Source organism: Lipophrys pholis (assembly GCF_963383615.2).
Source record: "Lipophrys pholis genome assembly, chromosome: 17".
NCBI lineage: Eukaryota > Metazoa > Chordata > Actinopteri > Blenniiformes > Blenniidae > Lipophrys > Lipophrys pholis.
The window spans coordinates 7,388,040-7,409,483 of NC_137643.1; the positions used below are offsets into that span (position 1 = coordinate 7,388,040).

The 21,444-nt window shown below is 44.4% G+C and overlaps 1 protein-coding gene across 1 annotated transcript; it reads left to right on the top strand.

The window, feature by feature from the left end:
• Nucleotides 1-306: 306 nt before the first annotated feature.
• On the top strand, nucleotides 307-13,315 carry efna1a (ephrin-A1a). Its single transcript, XM_080484198.1, has 5 exons — nucleotides 307-647; nucleotides 11,027-11,322; nucleotides 11,781-11,846; nucleotides 11,978-12,073; nucleotides 12,205-13,315. The coding sequence occupies exons 1-5, from the start codon at nucleotides 550-552 to the stop codon at nucleotides 12,330-12,332; spliced, it is 684 nt and encodes a 227-aa protein (XP_080340324.1). The 5' UTR covers nucleotides 307-549; the 3' UTR covers nucleotides 12,333-13,315.
• The last annotated feature ends 8,129 nt before the right edge of the window (nucleotides 13,316-21,444 follow it).

Below are 21,444 nucleotides of genomic sequence, written 5' to 3' on the forward strand. Positions count from 1 at the left end.
GGAACTTAAGGAATATATGTTGTACTTTAGCAGACACAGAATCAGTAAAAAGCTGCATTTGATGAGGCACAGTGAATTCAGCACAAACGGGGAAGAGTGTGACGTGAAAGTGACAGTAAACATCGTGGATTCGTACAAACGCCAGGCATGTGAGAATAACGCGCGCATCACGCCGCGAGTGCCGAGGAACGAGCGGCGCTCGCGGTCCTACGGACAGCGCTTTGATTGGTGCGCTCTGCGTCAGGGGGCGTGGCCTCAGGCTGTAAGGAGTTTCTCAAAACCAGCGTCCACGCCGCTGCAGCTCTCATTCACTACGGATTAGTCGAGATAACTTGGTGTTGCTGCTGCGTCTAGTTCATCCACGACTCTCATTGTTTTTCTTTTCTTTTTCTTTTTCTTTTTTTTAAAGATCATCTGCGTGCACAAAGTTTTTCACCTGCGCTTCTGGTGCGAAAACAAGTTTTTGTTAGTTTTTTGTTTGTTTCTTCTTTAGCTTTTGCACAACCTACCTAAATAGTTTGCTCCCTGCACGCCTCGGCTTCTCCCACCATGGATTTGGTTTGGATTGCGGGCTTCGTTGTGAGCGTCTGCGCCTGGATCGCCTCAGCGGAGCGACACAGTGTCTTCTGGAACAGCTCCAACCCAAAGTAAACATCTGTTTTTGTTTTGTGTCATTCCTTGTTTCATTTAGTGCACTTGAATCCTTCCTTGCTCTCTCATCGTGTCGTTAGTTTTCATCTCGTTAAATATTGATGGACTTTAAACCCAGTCCTTTGCGCCTCTAAAGTCATTGTGATTTACACGCAGGATGCGCATGAATTCTCGCATCTCATGCATCTTCAGCGAGCTTTGCTGTGATGAATTTGTGGTTGGAAGCGACTGGCTGCTGTTGTTATGATAATGCAAGACAGTTGGGAGTCTGTCTCTCTTTCCCTCCCTCCCCCCTCCTTCGCTTTCAGTGTACGAACCTGTTATTATACTGCTGTTTACCTGACACTCATTGTCGAACCTGTTCACATTTAATCCATTTCGCAATCTGTGCACCTATGCTACAGGATTAGTTACATCTGGTTATGTCATATATATTATCTTTTTCATCTGACAGGGAGAGAGACAAAAAGTCCACGCTTTAGAGAGAAGAAAGCTTCTTTCATAGCATGCAGAGGTGAATATTTTGTGAACATAACTGCTTCAGTTTAGACACTTTAGATCTATGAATCCCACTGTAATGCGCCTGCATCTTCCTTCTGGCCAGTGTGTTAGCATATTGATTTATTTTTTTTTCCCTTCTTACATTTTTACATGCCAGTTTATTAGTAGGAGTGTTTGCAGTGAATGTCAATGAATTTGCTTCCTTTGTGAGCTGAGATCCAACAGGGGACAGCTTGACTATTTTCATGACAAGGGTTATATTATCCTGCGTTGATTTTACAGGCTTGACTCACAGCACAATGTGTTGAAATATCTGTTGCAATATCCTCTCCCATCTGACAGAGTGCTCTAACCCCTTTGTGGAGTGGGAGGTTGCAGTATCTCCTAAATCAAGAGATATCCCATGGTTGTTTTTTTTACGTGGCTGTCAGGGAAACATAGGGGTGTTCATATTTCAGGTGGTGAGACGAGTAATAATGGCATATGACAGAGACTGAGGAGGTAACTTGAGGCCTTCCCAGTAGGTCACACTGTGGGAGAAAGACGGATTGCTCTAGGAGGAGAAATTGGAGCTGAAATGGTTGGGGGTTCGGGGCCATTTGGAATAAGTGCGGGTCAATTAAGAGTTATGGTTGATGATGGCTCGGGGTACGAAGAGGGCTCGATTTGCACGCCACAAACAAACCTCGACATGCACCCATGCATAAACACTCCCACTGACACACTTGGACGGGCAAGCAGGAACAGAGCCTCCCATCGGGCGATCACTCAATCACAAACCAGGACACTTCATCACACCAGCTGACACCATCTAAATCAATCAGTGTTGGGCTCTCACTCTCCCCGCTGTGCAAACACACACATTCAAAGGCGTCCAATGCCTTTTTCCCGTTTTATCTCCGCTGTGGTTAAAACAACGGCATTCACTGTTCTCAGAAAGTCCATAATTACAGTGACAAAGCTTCTCGCTGAAGAGAAGAATGAAGTCAGAGTCACTGATGAAAGTGTCTTTTGTTGTGTCCACGCAGTGAAAGGACACTGATCATTTCTGGATATATACTGGTAATCCGTTCTTTAGCACTTGCAGGGTTTTATTTTTATTTTTTTCAGATGACTGTGCTAAATCTCTCCCTTCAGCTACCCTTAATCCTGTATTCACAGAAAAAGCACAGAGGCTCTGAGATGTTCTCATTTGGTACTTTTCATCATTCCCAGCAATCTCCTCTCCCCTTTGACCTCTCACTTGGTGCAGTGTGTTGACGTCTGTCTTTGCCCTCGCGAGGCGTGTTCCTCTTTTCTTTTTTTTTTTCTGGTCCGGTTTATTGTTCCACCCAGGGAGTTACTGTTAATCAAACTGATCTGTGATCGATCCCTTCGGTCCATGTGGCAAAGATTCATTTCCATTGTCTGGCTGTGCTCGCACACACTCTGATACATATCCGTGCGCCGCTTCCCTTCTCGACCCTCATGTGAGCGTGTATGAGAACACGGCTCGGGGCCGACTTCCAAGGTCGTGTCTGCCAGCACTTTAATGGCAACTTTGTCTCAGCGTGAGTGATTTCTAGCCACAGCACTTTTTGTTTGTCGGTGCAGCTCTCACCTTTTGTTTCTGGTTAGTGATGGCTTACTCATTGGCCCAGGTCTGATTTCCTGAAAATAGGCTCAACCTGGATCTCGCCATGCCAGCGCGTGTACGTGTTTTTTTGCGGTTTTGTTTTCAGAGAGGGAGTGTATGGGGAGTGTATGAGCACATGCACAGTATCACTGGATTGAAGTGACTCACACACTCCCGTACACACACATTTACCCAGTCATCCACTCACACGTGCTACACAGTTGTGACTGATGGTAACATCGTCCCTGAAGCCCTGTGAACTCCACCGTGAGGAAATAATCTGCTCTTTCACTGCTTCTTTCTCTTTTTTTTTCCTGCTGACAGAGCATTGGTAGCCCTCCTCCTCCTCCTCCTCCTCCTCTGCTTTGTACCTGTCTCTCCTTCTCTCCAGCAACTCCCTCCACCTCCTCTTGGCCAGGTTCCCTCTTCACTTCTTTCTGTGGTCTCTGCCACTGTGAGTCTGTTAACTGTTTCATGACTCACTTGACTGAAATATAATTTTTTTTTGTTTAATCACTATATAAAACAACATATATTTGCGTTAATTTGTTTTATCTCTCAGGTGCCTGTTTTGGTGTGTTTTACTAATAAGTAATTTGAATGAAATAATTTGTTACCAGCTTGTTTAAGCTCACTTCTGCTGGCTCACAGGTTGAATTTATATGACCGACTCTCCTATTTTTTATGCTTTGCTGGCTCAAATACAAGTTATTTAAGGTATGTTTCACCCACATGAGGGATTTTCCTGCTATTTATCCAGTCAATGTGGCTGATTTGTGAGGCTTCCCATACAAATTGGGGAATTGGTCTCCACGGTGGGCCACAGAAAGAGAATAGTAACTGGTGTGACTGATCAAGGGTCAGAGTTCGCTATGTGATGAAGTGGCACAGCCTCTATCAATCTGTCAGTCATTCTGTCACGGCGGTGGTCCCTGAATACTGGCTGCCACTCGGACCGGCCCCTCTCCACACAGCCGTGGCTCTGCCTCTGGGAACCTCTCATTCTTCCCCCTCCTGTCTTTTTCGGTCCCCTTCGCTCCTTCACCAGCTTTTATCTCAACTTTACAAGCTGTCCCTTTTCAGTCTATTATTTCCTCACCTCCAGTGCTGGTTCTCAGAGAAGGGGGAAAGAAGGGAAGCATGCTAAGAGGTGTGGAATTTTTTTTTTTTTTATCGTTCTTGGCACCCATAGCGATCCGTCACAAGGCACTTTGCCCTTTCCTTCACACTTTTTCCCCCCTTCAGTCTCCTTTAAAGCTTCCTTCGTGTACTTCCTTAAGAGAAGCCACACAAGTTTCCCAGCAGAAGTGTTTTGCTGCACTCTGTCTAGTCCTTTCATTTGCCCGTTGGTGTGTGCATGTCCTCTCCTGAGTGTCTTTCTGAATTGGGAGATCCAGTCTGAGGAACTCGGCTCTGTGTAAGAAAAAACTTAATCAGAAGGAAAAACTAATGTGGTGTACGTGCAGGAGAAGGTAAAAGTTCGAATTTGGCTCCATACATGTGAGCTCATGTGTGGTTGAGTGATGAAAGATAAGATTGGGTAGCCGCATCAGCGGCTGTGATTAGGTGGGTGCAATAGATTAGAGATTTCTGTAGTTTTAAAGTAATCTGAACCAAAGCTACTTTCCTCTCAAAACATCTAGGTTTCCTACTTCACTTCCTAATCTTTCCTTGGCTCTAAACCTTTGCCCGATATCCGTCCTGCCCCCCTTGTTGTCGGTGTTCTTTCTACAAAATTCTGAAGTCTGTCTCCATCTTTCTCCTTAATTGTCTATCCCTCCCCCACCCCGACACTCCTAATCTGGCCTTGTAATCTGTCTGGTGAATTCAATCTGGGGGAAAATACCCTCAGAGATTGTCATACGGATGGTAATCGCCTCCCATCGGCTCAATGATCACTTAAGTCTGTTGACATTCCCTATCTGTACAGCTTGTATTCATACCAAGACTTTACCTCTGTGCTCATATTGGCAAAAGTTTTTCTTCCTGTTGGTGTTCAGAACCTGATTTCCTTTGTGTTCAATATTCCCACTTGTTCCTGTGGTGTCAGAAGCAGGAGGGCTTGTTTTATTGACTGCGTTAGATAGTGAATCAGGCCAAAGGTTTTAACTTCCCGCAGGCGTGCTGTCGGCATTACCGAAGTCTGCAGGCTGTCTGCTGTCTCTGCTGGGTAGTGCAGCACTTCCTGGCTACGTCTTTTCCCGGGAAAACAGCGTATCCTGTCCGTACAATAAACAATACATTTCTCACACACCAGCACATGCAAGACTGAAAAATCTGGATGCTGTAGCTGACTGAGTTTCCCAGGCTTGTGCGGTATTATGAATATTTTAGAGGCCTGAGAATAAACGGATTAGTAGTGATTCGTTGTAACGAATTGTTTTAATGTAGATTTGTTAAACTGATGCGTCATGAGCATGGTCTGTGATCTGCCTCCGCTGTCTTCTCCTGCTGTCAAATGTCTGTATGTCTTCACTTGGGATTCTCCTGCGATCAGCGTCACCCAGGTCGACCCCGCCAGTGTTTCTCTGCCCCCTGCCCATCCTTGTGCCTCTTCCTTATCTACTCTCCAGACTTCCCCTGTCCCTCCCCACTGTGCTCCTCCAGAGTGTTTTGCTTTTCAGGAGTTCTGTCCTCCAAAAAAAAACCGTAGAAGAAGAAAAGCTTGTATTTGTATAGTCATAAATCTGTGTCCTAATAAAGCGGAGCCTGATTTGTCTCTCTGCCAATGTGTGTCAGCCATAGATGGTGTTTACGTGTGTCCTCCAGACTTGTTTATCCAGTTTTGGTGACACTCAATGTGTATTTGGACAGGAAAGAACATGCCAGAAAAGAAAATCAGATACTATCAGTAAAATGAACCATTGTGTTCATCTGTTGTGTAAATAAGAAGCTATTGTGTAACTTTGTTTCTTGTCTTTTTGTTTTTGCCCTGCTTGTCTCCTAAAGTCTACATGTCATGTGAGAATGGGCTGCTGCCCCTAGAGCTCACTAGTGGTATTGCTATTATTATTTGAAGTGGCTGAAGGCAGGCGTGTGTGCATTATATACAGGGCCGTTAACAACGGTTCGCTGCACTCTTCATATCTTGAAGTCCCACTGAAATTCATTAAGCTCTGAGGTAATTTTGTGTTTTTGCAGGAAAATGTCCCTGGATGAATGTTTTATCCTGCAGAGATCAATCCAGAAAAATCGATTTTCTTGTAAAGATATTTCCCTCCTGAGGAATGTGATGTCAGTAGTGACCTTTCTGATGTGGCCCTTATAAGATACAAATGGGCTGAGGGACCGCATGAGACAGTTGGAAAGAGCATATGTATTCATCTAAGCCTCCTTAGCGAGGTGGAATCGGCCAATTATTTCTCTTCTGGACTTAAAGCTTTGTCGCTTTGCTGGGTGGCAAAAAGGAGCTTGGCCAGGCCAGCCAAGAACGCCTGCGGAATGACCAATGATGCAGACAGACAAAGGTTGAACGACAAACGGGGGAGGAAGCTGATTGAGATGGATGACAAAAAGTCACACAGTGCAAAGAATGAAGGCTGGAATATTATGTTAAAAGGGTGGTGCTGAAAGAGTTGGACCATATTTGTTTCTATGGAGACCCCCGCATACCCTCATCGCATTGTGCTTGGCTCCGCAAACGGTGGGTCAGAGAGTTGCATATTTGGAATACCACCAGGACAGGTTGTGATTGGTGCAGCCAGTCTGGGTGGGGGAGGCGCAGAGTTGACACGAGGATCTGGTTTGCTTATTGAGCGGTGAAAGACGGACAGAGTGTGGGAGGGGACGGGCGACATTGATGGATGCATAGTTGGACAGATGAAACAAGAAAAATTTGAGTAGAAGCATTAAACAGTCTTGCTTAGCCGAGCTCATGATACCTTTTTGTTAAACCTTCACCCTCCTCTGATGTACCTCCTGCTTTGCTGACTCACTTGCTTTTCACAGATTTAACTTGAAAGAAACCGTTCCTATGTGTCCAGCTTCTTTCATATTCTGTTAACACCTCTCAATTCCCATTTTGCTGCCGCGGACACACTTACACACATTAGACAGTGTGTGTCCTTTGAACTCTGAAAGTCCACTGTAAAGGAGTAATACCCTTCAATGTAGGAACAATAACGGTGGGGGGCCCTAAAGCTCCACCTTACCCGCCTCTTACCCCTTATTTTGTCCCCATGCCTCAGTCCCCTGCTCTGGGCCTCGCTGTCCACTTTAAGCCCCTGTATTAAGCAGGGTCTGCTGCTGATGAAAGGACCTCAGCTCAGCCTCTGCTCCACCCAATAATCCAGGATTGGACTGGCCGATTAGGTGGACCCCACATTCCGGTTCACTCATCCGTGAATGAGGGCCAGTCAACTTTTGGATCACATTAGTGGAATGTGCACAATATATGTTTGTTTACATGAGCTTCTGAGAGACGGTACAAGATGAAGAGAGAAGGGCGTTAGATTTTTAAGTGTTTTCTTTGTTAATCTGTACAACCCTTTGGATTTGAATGAAATTTCACAGACGTCTCCCCTCCGAGCATCCAGTTCACATACATGAGCAGGTTTCTTGCCGAACGCCTCTGTATGAAATTCTGCATTGCTGACTTGGCAATTGTCCGACCTTTGATCCACAGTGCGGCCTCTCTGCCTCAGAGCTCCTGCATTCCGCGGGGTGATAGGGTGCAGGGATGAGAAAGTGATGGATTGATGAAAGGAGGGGATAGAGGTGGAGTGAAAAGCAAAACGTTGGCCGGAGAGATTAAAGAAGAGAGATTAGACTCCTGCTCTTGAAGAACCTCCAGTAAATCAGGAATTCCTGCTTAGGAGAAGGGGGAAAAGTGTCTGTAAACCTTCTTTGGTCTATTTTTCACCAGACTGTGTGCTCACGCATTTCATCCACTTGAAATTCTCTCTCCGCTATCATCACTGCTCATTATTGGCATTCATTATCCACCTTATCATGACTGAAACACTCTCCCAGATTCCTCAGGACTTCACAGACTCAACACATGCACATCTTTTCAGGCATAAACAACAACAGTTTAGTGTATCGGACTGAAACAGACACACAAACACACACACTTCACTCTGCATACCTGCGGGAGCTCTATAAGTCGCCCTTAAGTAGAAAACACAACTTCTCCCCCCCATACTGTGACGTTCACCAAATCTTTCAGCGTCACTCTCATTAGAAGAAAGCACCCTGGGATGAACAATGGGAGTAAATCTAAAGCTTATTGACACAGAGAGTGAAGAAGTCTGGGAGAAAGAACTAACAAGGGACACACACCAGGTTCTGCTTAAGTGAAGGTGGCATGATTTGACTTTGTTAGCTAAAGTTGTCCGCACACAGACCGAGCTCTCTTTGAAGTGCTTCTCCTCCAGTCGGTTAATTAAGCTGATGATGTGAAACATTTCAATGCTGAGGCGTTGGAGGGGAACAAAAGGCAGCGGGATGATTAAAACTATTTGCCATTAATAAAAAGCATTAGCCAGCTTCCCCTGGTGCGTATTCAGCAACTGTTCTCTCAGCTAAGTGAGCTACTTCATCAGTGACGACACGCTGTGAATAGAGACACTGTAAAAAAAAAAAAAAAAGTGGCATTGATGAAGCAACTGCAGCAGAGAAACACTTACTGGGAGAAACTTCAAAAGCCATTCCCAGCTCGAGCCCTTTGACCCCTCCCCCTTCTTGCCCACACCTATTCATGTCCTCCGTCTCCCTCCCAGACTCTCAGCCTTAAAGGGTCTTGGAAGTGGGGAGCGGGAGGGCATAATTACCCCCCTCCAGGGCAACTTTAATACCCTTTTTTGTGTTTTAATTGCACCCCCCTTCGACCCCCTTTTGATGAACACATTGGGACCATACCACGGCCAGTTTGTAATCGGGGCTCGGGGTGCAGGAGGGATTGGGTGTCGGGAGCTCGTGTGTGCTTTCAGTGTTTGCAGTGGGATGATAACTCTGTCAGGCAAAAAAGGCAGACAACAATGTTTGTTCAATACTGTTATCGATTCAACTGGAATTGAAAGTGGCAGAGGGAAAAAAACACTTTAGTGCCAATCTGGTAAACAGAGCGTGGCAGGCAAACTGCAGATAAGCACTAAGCTGTCTGGACCATAGCGAAATGATAATTATTGCTCTGCCCCCCAAAAAAAGTTGGCCTGAGCTCTATAATCGCCGCAGTTAGGTGAAAGTTTCATCAGTTGGCTAAAAAGACGCTTGTTTTCTAATGGCCGTTGTGATGGTGTTGCTGGCTTATCTGGGCATCAGTTTTGAGGGAATGCAGCCAGGCGAGGACGAGTCGAGAGGAGGGGGGGAAGGGAGCCAGCGGCGGGGCAAGAGTCAGGACCAGAAGTTTGGAGCCACAGCGTCTGTCCTTTTTTACCGGGGGGTGGGGGGGGGGTACACCGCACAGACCCCTGGCAAAATACAACAACACGAGCTAACGAGCGGCTGGAGCCGGCACGCCGCACTTTGATCGTTAGTCACACATGTGGGCCTGGTCACTCAAACACTAAACTCCCAACAGGCTACTTGTTTCCTTAGAATTTTTTTCTTTTTTTTTTTTTTTAATGACAAATGCCAGAATTTGAAAGAAAATTTTACTTGCGGAAATAAATGCCTCCAGTGGTGAGTTGTTCCATGTTAAATATGTCAGTTTTACACCCTACAGTCTTTGGACGACTTATAATTCCTTGAGATCTGTAGATCTGATTAAGTAGCAGTCAGTTGGCAGTTCCCTTTTTGGGGCTGTTGAAAGCCTGGCAAACTGTACATATATATTCGTTGCAAAAGCAACAAAACCCTATATTATACACACAGTCTCCTTGTGTGTTGTGAAAATATTTAAGTCTGCCACATTTCATTCATTCTCAGGGAACCCCTGGTGATCCAGAACAGTGGGAGACGGTAAACTGATAGGCATCGCTTGGGAGCTCTGTACCAGGGGAGGAGGTGTGTGTGTGTGTGTGTGTGTGTGTGTGTGTGTGTGTGTGTGTGTGTGTGTGTGTGTGTGTGTGTGTGTGTGTGTGTGTGTGTGTGTGTGTGTGTGTGTGTGTGTGGGGAGGGGGGGTTCAGCGGGTGTAAATGGTAGGTAGCTACAGCTTTAGGTTGTTGATAGATGGGAATTACTGGGAAGTGTGTGTGAGCCTGTGTGTGCTGCAAGCGGTCAGCTACTGCTCCAGGCCGGTGATAGATGGCTCTGGCTGAGAAGAGAGCATTAGCTGTGAGCCGACCCTGGAGCACTCGCTGTGGTGGTGGTGGTGGTGGTGGTGGGGGGGGGGGGGTTTACAGCTGAAATACCTTTAGTTGCATTTCCACTTGTAATAACTCTAAGAGTTGACTCGGAAATGATGAAGAATTTAAAATGCTTCAAACGATGCCTAATTGTTAATTACCTTATCTAAACTTATTGCACTAATCAATAATCAGCTGTCTTTTTGTGGGTGCCCTTTGAGCGAGGTCCTTGTAGAAAGGGAGGATGTATAGTTTACTTAAAGACCATCGTAAACTGGGTGGAGATGGTGGAGGAACGGGCAAAGGGAGGGATACAGGGAGGAATGGAGGGGAGGCAGACAGTCTGACTGTCTCTCCTTTTTGTAATGATAGGGAGAGTGGTGAAAGACAGTTACAGACCATCACCAGATTCATGCCGTCCGTCTGCCTGTCAATCTGACCTTAATTAATAGCTTAACATAAAAAGAAATGTGACGTTTATCTATGTTCTGGTCCATATTTCTTGAAAACTCAGGTGTGCTTCTGCTTCCGTTGAGATGGATTTATTGTTATGTGTGTTGCCACTCTAATCTCTGTGGGTGGGTGTGTGTGGGCCTGCAGATGTCAATACTCATCTCCTGTCTTGACCGACTAACTGACTACTAATGTTTCTCTTTAAACATCATTCAAGTCCTGAGAGATGTGGGATCAATGTGCACTCAGTCCTAACTCCCCACACAGCAGCACCAGCAGCGGCTCCTCTCTCCTCACGTTCATCCATATTTATGTGCATGTTCTCTGCAGATCACTCCTCCCCTTATTGCATTTACTCTGGCCATCCCATTTCACACAAACATCCTCTCCTCCTGCTTTTTATCCCTCATTGTCAGGCCTCTCGGTGTCTCCTCTGATTTCCCTGTCGTACACTCGCATGCAACCAATCAATATATAATCACGGGTTTTGAGGCTTATATTTATTACCGCTCCTATACTGCAGCCATGGTTATCAGTCCCTTGCCACTTGTGTAACCGTCCACCGTCTCTTCCCCACAGGTTCATATGGGACGACTATGCTGTCGAAGTGAAGCTCAACGACTACCTGGACATCGTCTGCCCCCATTACCCCCAGGGTGAGGTGCCTTTGCTGGATGCTGAGCGGTACGTGCTCTACATGGTGGAGCGCGAGGACTACGAGACCTGCAAGCCTCAGTCTTACGACCAGATGCGCTGGGAGTGCGGCCATCCTTTTGCTCCTCACGCACCGGAGAAGTTCTCCGAAAAGTTTCAGCGTTTTACCCCGTTCACACTGGGAAAGGAGTTTCGTCAAGGAGAAAGCTACTATTATATCTGTAAGTGTCACTGGAACTTTCTCCCGCTTGGTTGCGTTTGATGGGATTAATCCGATCTAATAATGAATTGTTGCAAAAAAGAGTGACACAGTTCCGTCTTTATGTCTGTGTACGACTTGCGATGCACTGGTTTCCATCCCTTTCGAGGCTCAGCATGAACATAAACTAGGGTGCCCGCTCAGCTTGCCAAGTCTTTGCAATGCTCAAATGTGACCACAATGCACAAGCAATGTTGTCACCCTGACCATGGTCGTAATTAGATAAACGGCAGGACAAGACACACTCCGCCTGGTCACAGATGGTTTCCTGAGGCTTTGTCCCCATGTCTCTTTGTTGCCAAGTATTTGTGTATGTGTGTGTGTGGGCGCATGCATGTCGGCAGATTAAGGGGCCAGAGGAGGGTAAGTGCATTAGTTAGACTCCTAACGCCTGTTTTTGTTTTTCTGTCTTCCCTCCAGCCAAACCTTTGCACCACCATGGCCAAGAGTGTCTGCGGCTCAGGGTGGATGTTGTAGCTGCCGATGGTGAGTGTGTCTACCTCCCCGGATCAAAAGATAGCAGTACAATCACCGTTAATACCGGTCTTAAGCTATTACAAGACCCAAGCAGAGGAGCTCATGGTATTTTTTTTTGTTGTTGTCCTTTTTACCTCCAGGCTCTCAAGAGGCCAGAGTGGCTAAAGGAGGCACGGGTGGGTCTGCAGTGGGAGCCGGGGGCGGGGTGCACAACCCCTCCAACAGACTGCCTGCAGGTATGTTGACCAACCCTGTGTCCTTTTTAATTATCTCCGACCTCAAAACAAACCACTTCCATTAAGGATTCCCAGTGTAGCGTTAATTTGTGGTCCTAATGTGTCTTCTTTTTCTCTCTTCTATCTTCAAGCGGATGACCCAGTGGTGATCCTGCCAGACATCCAAAAGAGCGTACGGACGAACTCTGCAGGGGCAGCTACGTCCCTCTCAGTCCTCTCGTTGCTACTCCCATTTTTATTACTGCTTTTGTTGCACTGAGAGCACAAGGAAGGCATTCTTCTGTCGGCAGACTTTACTTTTTCAGGGACTACAATGAAGACGGTCCGTGGGGTTGGAAACCACTGACTTAAAAACAAACTATGCCCAGTGCTGGCCACGTGGCGGAACTTTTGAAGCTTGTAAAGTGTGTTGTCTTATTTTTCTTAAAAGTCGACAGTATTTTTTTGAGGACTAAGCTCTCCTTGACTTGTATTTTTTTGGGGCTCTCTTTGGAGGATTCGCCTACGAGAAAATAAAGAGCAGAAGAGGAATCTAAAGTGGCTGAAGAACAACCAGGAGCAAGAAAGCCCGCTGGACCAACTTTGACTCATATAGATGTAAAGTTAGGTGGAATAAATCAGCATTTTGAGGGGGGAAAAAAAAAGTCAACTCAAGCCTTTGAGCCAAAGATCAATCATCTCTCCAACTTGTACACTAAACCACCCTTGAGTGTCGTGTACTCTCTTTGTATCGTTATCGTAATGGTATTGAGTGACATTGATGTCCCAAGTGGTTTGTTTTCTCTAAATGTAGCATTGACAGACACGGGAGCTGTTCTCATGATTACCATTCCTTTTGCGGACCATGTGCTTTTATACTGTAGCACTAATGCTGCACCACAGTACAGACAGACAGACACACACACACACACACACACACACACACACACACACACACACACACACACACACACACACACAATCGTCAGGCGCTCTGTAACACCACATTGAATTTTGTTACATGTACATTCTGTGAAGATAATTTATAGCATTTTGCAGCTGAGACGTTTTACTGTATATACCATGTGTTGTTAACAAAATGAAATGTTTACCGTCGGCGGTGGAGAGAGCCTCTCCCTCCCACTCGCGGTGAAGGTAGTTCCAGTGTGAAAGGGATTGTGTGCGTTGACGCGAGAGTAGAAGTGTGAGCTGTGGAGCGTTTGATTGAAAGAGTGTAAAGACAAAAATGGTATATTTTCTGCCAAAAGCAAATACTGAGATGTTGTGTGCATCGCAGGGAGGCTGGACTTCTCTGTTCTGTTGGCTCTCGCCCCTGTGTTGGTCAAACTGTCTTGACAAAAAGAGCTCGTATCAGATCTTTCAGCCCTTCGTACCATGATTCTTTAGTTGGGAAACAAGTATATACTTAGAAACGGCTATGTCAGTAGTTCACAGCAGACGAGACACGGCATCGAACTCTGTTGCCAAGAACATCTTCACCTAACAGGCCGGCTCGATCGACAAAGCACAACGGTGTATGACGACCATTGAAGTCAGTCTTTTTTTTTTTTTATCTTGAACTCTTGTTACCTAATTTTGTACATGTGTAAGTAAGAGAAGTGTATAATATGTATATATATAAATATATATATAGATTATATTAAAAAAAAAACCCTGTTTGATAAATATGATAAATGTGAAAAAAAAATTTCATGTGAAAATAAAAAAAGATATTTTCGGAAATCCAGATCTGTTTTCTTGTGATTATTTTTAGTTCCGATATTGCAGTGTTGCTTCAGAGATGATATTACTACTTTTTATGTAATGCCCTCATGAGGTCAAATTACCAAATTAACTATTACTACTTCATTGCATTTTCCTTCTGCTACTCATGTGATCTGCAACTGCTTCACATAATTTCTCTCTTTTTAATCCCAACTCTACATACCGTTAGTGTATTAATAACACCTGTGAGCAATAGATGCATTAATCAATAGAAATTCACATGGCGATTAGGCATGTTACCCTGAAGGCTGCGCATTATTGCAGTGGTTGGCATTTACCTGACAGCAAGAATATCCACAAGTTGAGTTTGCAGGACCTTCCTATGTGAACTTTGTCTCTTAATCCAAAAACAAAGGTTTGGGTTAATTCATGACTAAATTGTCCAAAGGTGTGGATATGAGCAATCCTGTACTTGAGCTAGGAAATGGATGGCTGAATAAGTGGAAACATATGTAATGAAAATAGTCATGAAAGTATAGTTTTGTCAAAATGTATTTTCTCCTAATAGTGACATGTTTAATTCTTTTCGGTTTCTGTCATTCCCTGCCTTTTCAATCTGCATTCCTTAAATTGCTGCGGTATGAATTTCTCTGATTCAATAATGTATAATTCATTTTGGAATGTTTACTCCTATCAAAAGCTAATGAATAACCTTAATTCCATAAAAGCGTACCATATCAAAGCAAGATGCCCAAATGGTTCAAACACGATGTCTGCAAAGCAGTTTAAAAGTATGCTCGATGTGAAGATGATGCGGCAGAAACTTCGGCATTCATCTCAACTAACTGTGTGCCGTAGTGCTGCATGGCGGAGCCTCTAACCGGGCTGTAAACTGAGCTGATGTACCAAAAACACAGCAACAAATCTGAGAGAAAGCCATAGTGACACTCAGCTTTCTCCTTGGCTGAACCCCTCCGCCGGAGCAAGTGGAGTAAAACGCAGAAACTTTTCAGGAGCGTGAGGAGCAAATGGACTGCCGCACACTCCTGTCGCATCTGATGGTACCGCCGAAGCATGCAAGGGTTTTTTTTTTTTTTCCATCGTGGAGAGCGAAATTCAGCACGGGCACATCACACGTAGTTAGCGTCTCAAATGCTTAATGGGGCAAATATTCATGCACATTTTAAAAATGGAACCAATAATCTAATTCCTCATCTCAAATGAAAAGTCACGCATTTTTGGGGAAGTGAAGCTAAAAAAAAAAAACTTTCAGGAAGTCAAACCGTATCACTGAAACTATTACAGATAATGTGACCAAAGGAAAATGGCATAGAGATAGAAAATATGAAAAAAGAGAGCGAGATAAAGGATAGAGGATAGAGACTGTGTTTTTGTTGCTTTATTGCCACTTTGCCTTTTGCCGTTAAGTTTAAAAATACAGGTGAGAAGCTTCCACTCTCTTTATTTCAGTTTTCAGCAGAGACTTAATCTTGAGCTCCAGCGCTCCGCACACAAACAATCCCTCTTTTGTCTGTCTATGATTCTTTGCTTGTCTGAAAGCTGTATGCCAATCCATTGTTCTCACGTCTCCCTCTCTCCTGTCTCTCCCGTCCCCGGGGGAGCTTTACGGCCGTGACAGTAAAAACAGCTGTAGCACCAAAATCTGGTGCCACAGCCCCACAACTCCCCAATGTTTTCAAAGAGACGGCTGTAAATTAAGCCTGTTGGACAGGCCCCTTAACCGCGCGACCCCGAGCAAAGGATCCGCTGAGTAGAAACTTGTGTCGAGAAAACACTTCTTCTTATTTACTCACTCGTTCGGCATACCAGCTTGAGTAAATGTGAACAACAAGTGTGAAACATTTAACGCCGTAATAAATGTTTAAGGGCAGTCGGGAGAAAGGTGGTGCAAACACACAGCGCAGGAAATGCAAACAGTGGATTTACAGGCTCTTGAATAAAGGATACGCACATCTTCCCAAATGTTTAGATCAGAATGACTTGGCCTACTGTGCACTACATAGTACATCAAGTGCGGCTGGACTTTAACCAATTATTATAAACAGTACTTTTGGAAAACTCTCGAATTTTTCAACAGCTGTTGAGTTTGTTCCCACGAAAAGGTTAAAAACAAACAATGACATCCATTTTGTACACTGTCCTCCTGCAGCTTGGGGACGCTGGCCACTGAAGTCGAGCTCAGCTGAGTATCGAAGGCAGATGCTTCACCGGTCCATCACAGTGCAAACACTCACAGACACTAATGCACACCCTCAGTTAATTCACACCCACCAGTTAACCTCAAACACATGTTTTTGGACTGCGGGAGGAAATTGGAGTATCCAGGGAAAATCCATGCATGCAGAGGGTGAACATACAATCTCTGCAAAGAAAGGAGTCCGAGCTCAGCGGGGACTCGGGGAGTGTCCTCGCCCTGAGGCGAGAACGTGATTAACACCACATCACAAACTGCAAAAATAAATAAATGTAAATTAAGTGTTGCAACAATCTTCTGCTATCAGCAGCATAGCTGGAAAGTACAGCCAGGCCATTCTGATGACCTCGGGGAAATTGTTCACTCCTCTGTGAGTCTAGTTCAACATGTCCTGTGTGGATCAGCAGCAAACTTCGAACTTTGAACAGCAACCCTTAAAGAAACGAAGCCACAGCATTCCTTCACAACAACTAGATGTTTAAATGTGTTGATATGACGCATGACCACTAAGAGGGAATCACAACCTGCCAAAATACTCTTGGGGAAAAGGAGAACTCATCTCACACGCAGCTGCGCAGAGGAAGACATCTAAAGGGATAACTGCTCGATAACTAAATTAGGAGTCTTACTGACAGTTTATTGTACTCAATAGTGATGTCAATAAAAATCATTAAAAACATAAAGATGAGTTACAGACACATGACTGTAATCATGCTGCATTTAAAGAACATTAGTTTCTTATAAAATGTCATGTGCTTTATTCTTTACAAAAGTAAAAGGCAGTAAACGGCTCTGGTAAGTCTTTGTAAGTTTTGTCAAGTAGCTACCTGCTATAGGTCAATTATTTCCACTTTGGCACAGACAGGAAAATATAACCAGTGCAAATTACAAATGCAACAAAAAGTAATTAGATCGGGCATGAATGTTTTCATTGGTAAATAGTTTATCATTCCATCCATGTTCAGATGTTGTTTCAAGCCCACCATTTAGTCTGAATTTTTTTTTTTTTAAGTTTTAAGAAAGAAAAGAAAAGAAAAAAACTCCTTCTTTACACAAGAACATGTGAATGACCTCCAAGAAAGGCCGAGTCCACAATATCTGGGCTAACCACTTCACCACCGTGCCGAAAGTCTTTAAAAGTGTATCGAAAGTTTATTATGACACATATTTAGTACAAAAATGTGCCAAAAATTGTGACAGAAAGGTTTAAATTCGCATGCTGCAGGATTGATATGAGAAATATGTTTGACAAAATTGGCACAGTAAGTAGATAACAAACCTTCCAAACCCACCATCATGGCAGCAGATTTTCATATTCTCTCAAGGTATGTCCTCGAGAATGTGACCCGAATGTAATGACGATAACCTCCATGAGAGCGGTTCAGCCAAATACTTCCCTTCAAGCAGAGAAATGGACTTGATTTGTCATTTAATTTTTTTTTTTCGAGGTTCAACTGAGCCAAGTGTGAGCCAACAGTATATGACACTAAAACCTGGGAGGAAAAGACGGACGCTTCCATTCAAAGCGAGTTTGGCGCGACCAGCTGGTCCAACTCTGTGTCCCTGGGCTGAGCAGAGCCTCCTATCAGCAGGCCACATGATGACCAGTCCCTGTCTGCCTGCTCGCGTATGTTACGACTCACAAGCGCCAGGAGGAACTGCTTTACGGGGCCTCCGGGAGGTTACCTAACGTTACTGTAGCCATCCGTAGTATTTATAAGCTTCTATGCTGCCCTGAAGTGAGAACTTTGTGTCCTTTAAGCGTCAAAGCAGCTGTTCATTTGCAGCAGAAGAACAATAGGCTGACCCATATGTGACTCTTTGCCCTTGTTCCCATCGATATAGTACAGTGACGACGCACTGCAAGCTCAGATTTAAATGTTTAGATGAAGCGGGAATGCTTTGAAGCGGCTTAATTCCCGCTTGTCTCTGACTGCCCTTTAAAGCGTTGGTCGACAGAGACGTTAGAACAGCTTGCGGAAAGAAAACACCTAGTTTATACAGAATAAATCGGGCTCTCGCAGCCAATCGGGACACACGTTGGTCCTTTGCCAGCAGCGGTGGTCTGGGTGTGGTCTCCTCTTTCCGAAAAGTCCTGTCACACACTGTCGGTCAACACTGGCAGGGTCATCTGCCTTGTTCCGGCTCACGCTTTGGTTTTCCTGTATGCGTCACTTAGTCACTCTCCCTTTTTTTTTTAGAATTTCATCCATTTTTCCTTTGGTTCCGATGTTTTGATATGTTCACTTTTCCTTTTTCCAATTTATCTGCATGTCAGTCTGTCATCTTGTCGTGGCGTTATCGTCTCCGTTTCTCTATCACATGTATCAAGCCTCCGCCTCCTTCAGCGCTTGGCCTCGATTATTTACTCCATCTCTCTTTCTGTCCTTTCTCTGGATGGGTTTGAGGTTTTGCTGTGAAATGTGTGGGTGGGGAAAAGTAGTCTTTTCTGTGCAGAAAAATGATAACCTATCATTTTTCAGTCTTGGTTCTCAGCCTGTCGGGATGGATTTGCTCGCAGCGCTGTCACCGAGTGTCTCTGGAAATGTTTTTTATAGTGTTTCAAGGTCTCAGTGGGGCCACGGTGAGGGCACAGCCCTCCGGCCTGTCCCTCGCACCGCCGCCATCCCCCATCAGGTCCCCCCCGTGTCTCAGCTCCTCTTCCAATCTGGCGGATGCCTTTCACCTCGCCACTTTCGGGGAAGAAGGTGCACGTTTATCATCCTTCCTCTGCCTCCCTCGCTGTCAAAATCCTCCTCTGTTCAAGACAGACAGAGCAATTATGAAATGCCGACAAGTGTGTGGCTCACCCCGAGCGCCCCCAACGAAGAGCACTTGCACGGAAACTGCAGCAGGCGGGTTTTTAATTTACAGTATTCGAGGTGCTCTCGCCCCCTGCATCTCTGCTTTTGATAGAGCAGCATGTCCGATGAATGGATTTACTCTTTCTGATTACTTTGATACATGATGAAGCCTACCGGACCTTTTATGATAAAACAAAAAAAGAAGGAAAAAAAAAAGAAATGCTTCATATGACACAGCAAAAACCACTTTTGATGTGGAATATTGATTGAGTTCAACCTTTGGCTTTGTATTATTTTAGGTCGCATTAAAGTAATCTCTCAGCCCAAAGTGACCTTCTGCTGTGAAAAAGACTGTATTATAATGTGAAAAAGTTCTGTGTAGAGGTCCGTTTCCCACAGTTAAGCACATTTCTACTCCCAGGAAAAGAATAAAATATATATGTACAACCACAATGAGCCAAAAAACTCAACCTTTACTTAAACATGGTGTAATTGCTGGAAAAAACAAAGTAGGATTAGTTTGAAAGCGAAAACTGGCTCAACTTTTGAACTCCCATGACAAAGTCAGAAAGATAACTCCACTGATCAACAACAGACAGGTGAGCAGACTGCAATGGCTTTCAAATATAGATAAACAATGTGACATGGGGAGAAAATAGTGATGAGTGCACACTTTTCACGGGGTACATACCGTAATTATCTTCCCACAGAATCCCCCAGTTTCTTTAAGAGCAGCCGATCGACCATGTTGATTAAAAAATCGTCTGGCTTCTTCGTGGTCGTTTTTTAAAGTCAAATGGACGATACGTGTTTTATGACATTTTTTTTACAAACGGTGCAGTAGAACCAGCATCAGCACATACTTGTGGCCTCGTCTCTGCGGTTAACTTCACTGCAAAGACTGAAAATCCATTACTGTCGCCGTTCTCAAGTTGCTGCTTTTTAAAGAGAATCATATTATTTGTTTTGTACAATCTGCTGGTGATGTAGCTTTAATCACTCGGAGGAAGGGATAAAACTATTTTGTTGAAGGGACAATAGATTGTGTGGGGGGGGGGGGGTCCTTTCAATCTCGCTCATCCCCCACACTGGATCACACCATGTATGTAGTATATAAATAAATAAAGCAACTGTACATGATTTTAATCCATAAGATTTAAAATACAATCAAAACTCCAAGTTACTTAATTTCCAAGTAACTGTAATCAAGTATGCATTTTCAGTGATGTTTGGTACCTGAAGCAGCACCCCGGCCCAGCTGACGCGACCTCAGATATTTTCTTTTAATCACACATCTGTTTTCAGCCTAAACACTCTCTAATTCGCAAAAACACCGAGCCAAAAGTCAGCGTGAGGTTTGGATCAGCCACATCTGCACTTGATTTGTTGGTCGGAGGAGCACATCAACCTGGATCCTGTACTTTCTGTCACGGTGTCACAGTTCTGACTGCTGAGCTGCCGCCGCTGTCTCCTGTTGATCGAGCCTCTTTGTTGTCTCATTTGTTTGCCTCTTGATGCGGCATGGCTCAGTTTAGTTTTTCCATTGTCTCTGCCGCCTGTTTGATCGATGCGCTTTCTCTTGTAATTAGTGGCGGCGACTTAAAGGACGCTTTGTAGGGGTTCTCCACCATTCTTGTTTGCTCCCTTCTTTTCCTGCTGTTTAGTGGTGAGCTGGACAGATTACTATTGTCTTTATGTTTACAGCGGAACCTTTTATTTGGTTTCTAGTGAGGTTTTTTTTGTTTATTAGTTTGGTTCTCAGGGGAGTCTTTTTTTTTGCCTCCATTTCAGTTTATTTATTTAACGAAATTGATGTAAAAATGGTTTCAGCTGTCGCCTCCTAATTTGGCTCCTCCCTTTCCAGAAGGCTTGTGTTAACTTGTATTATTCTTGTGTGCTTTTCATGCCAAAATTCAAAACGTTCAATATTTTGATCAATACATGTGAGATCCATTCATCTTCTATACTGTTTTATCCGAAGGCAGGTTTACACCCCCAACATGTCTCAGGTCAAATGCAGAGGCAGATTCACACCTAAGGGAAATTTGGAGATACCAAATTGCCCCAAATGCATGGTTTTATACTGTGGGAAGAAACCTGGGCAAAAGCTTTGCATGAACAAGAAAAATCTGCAAACTTTGCATAAAAAAAAGGCCCACTGAGGTCATCGAATCGCTTATTGCAAAAGCCGTAACCACTACAGCACACTAATACGTCCAAAACTTGATGTATAATTGCTTTGCCTGTTAGAAGAGGTTTTCCAACCGTCTGGTTCAGTCCAAACAATAAAACCAAATGGTAATTTTTTTTTTTAACTGTGTATAACATTTCCTCGAATCGTTTTCTAGGAAAACTTATTCCAGAAGAACATTAAAAGAGTTTAAACCAGCAAAAAGGGGGTAATCATGTCTTGATTTAGGTTTATTCCCTCTCTTCCTTTGGCAGCTGAAGGGCTCAGGTAACAATCCGCAGCCTGTTACTGCTGCTCTGCTGAAATGATGCTCCTAATAACAGCTCTCAAAGTTGACAAAGCTGAATCTTTAAGTAGTCAATTGAAATGCGAAGGCGGCTTGATGCAGCTTTCTCACGATAGGCGCGAAACCCCTCACCTCTGAGCCCAAAGAGTATGCAGGCAGAGATACTGAATT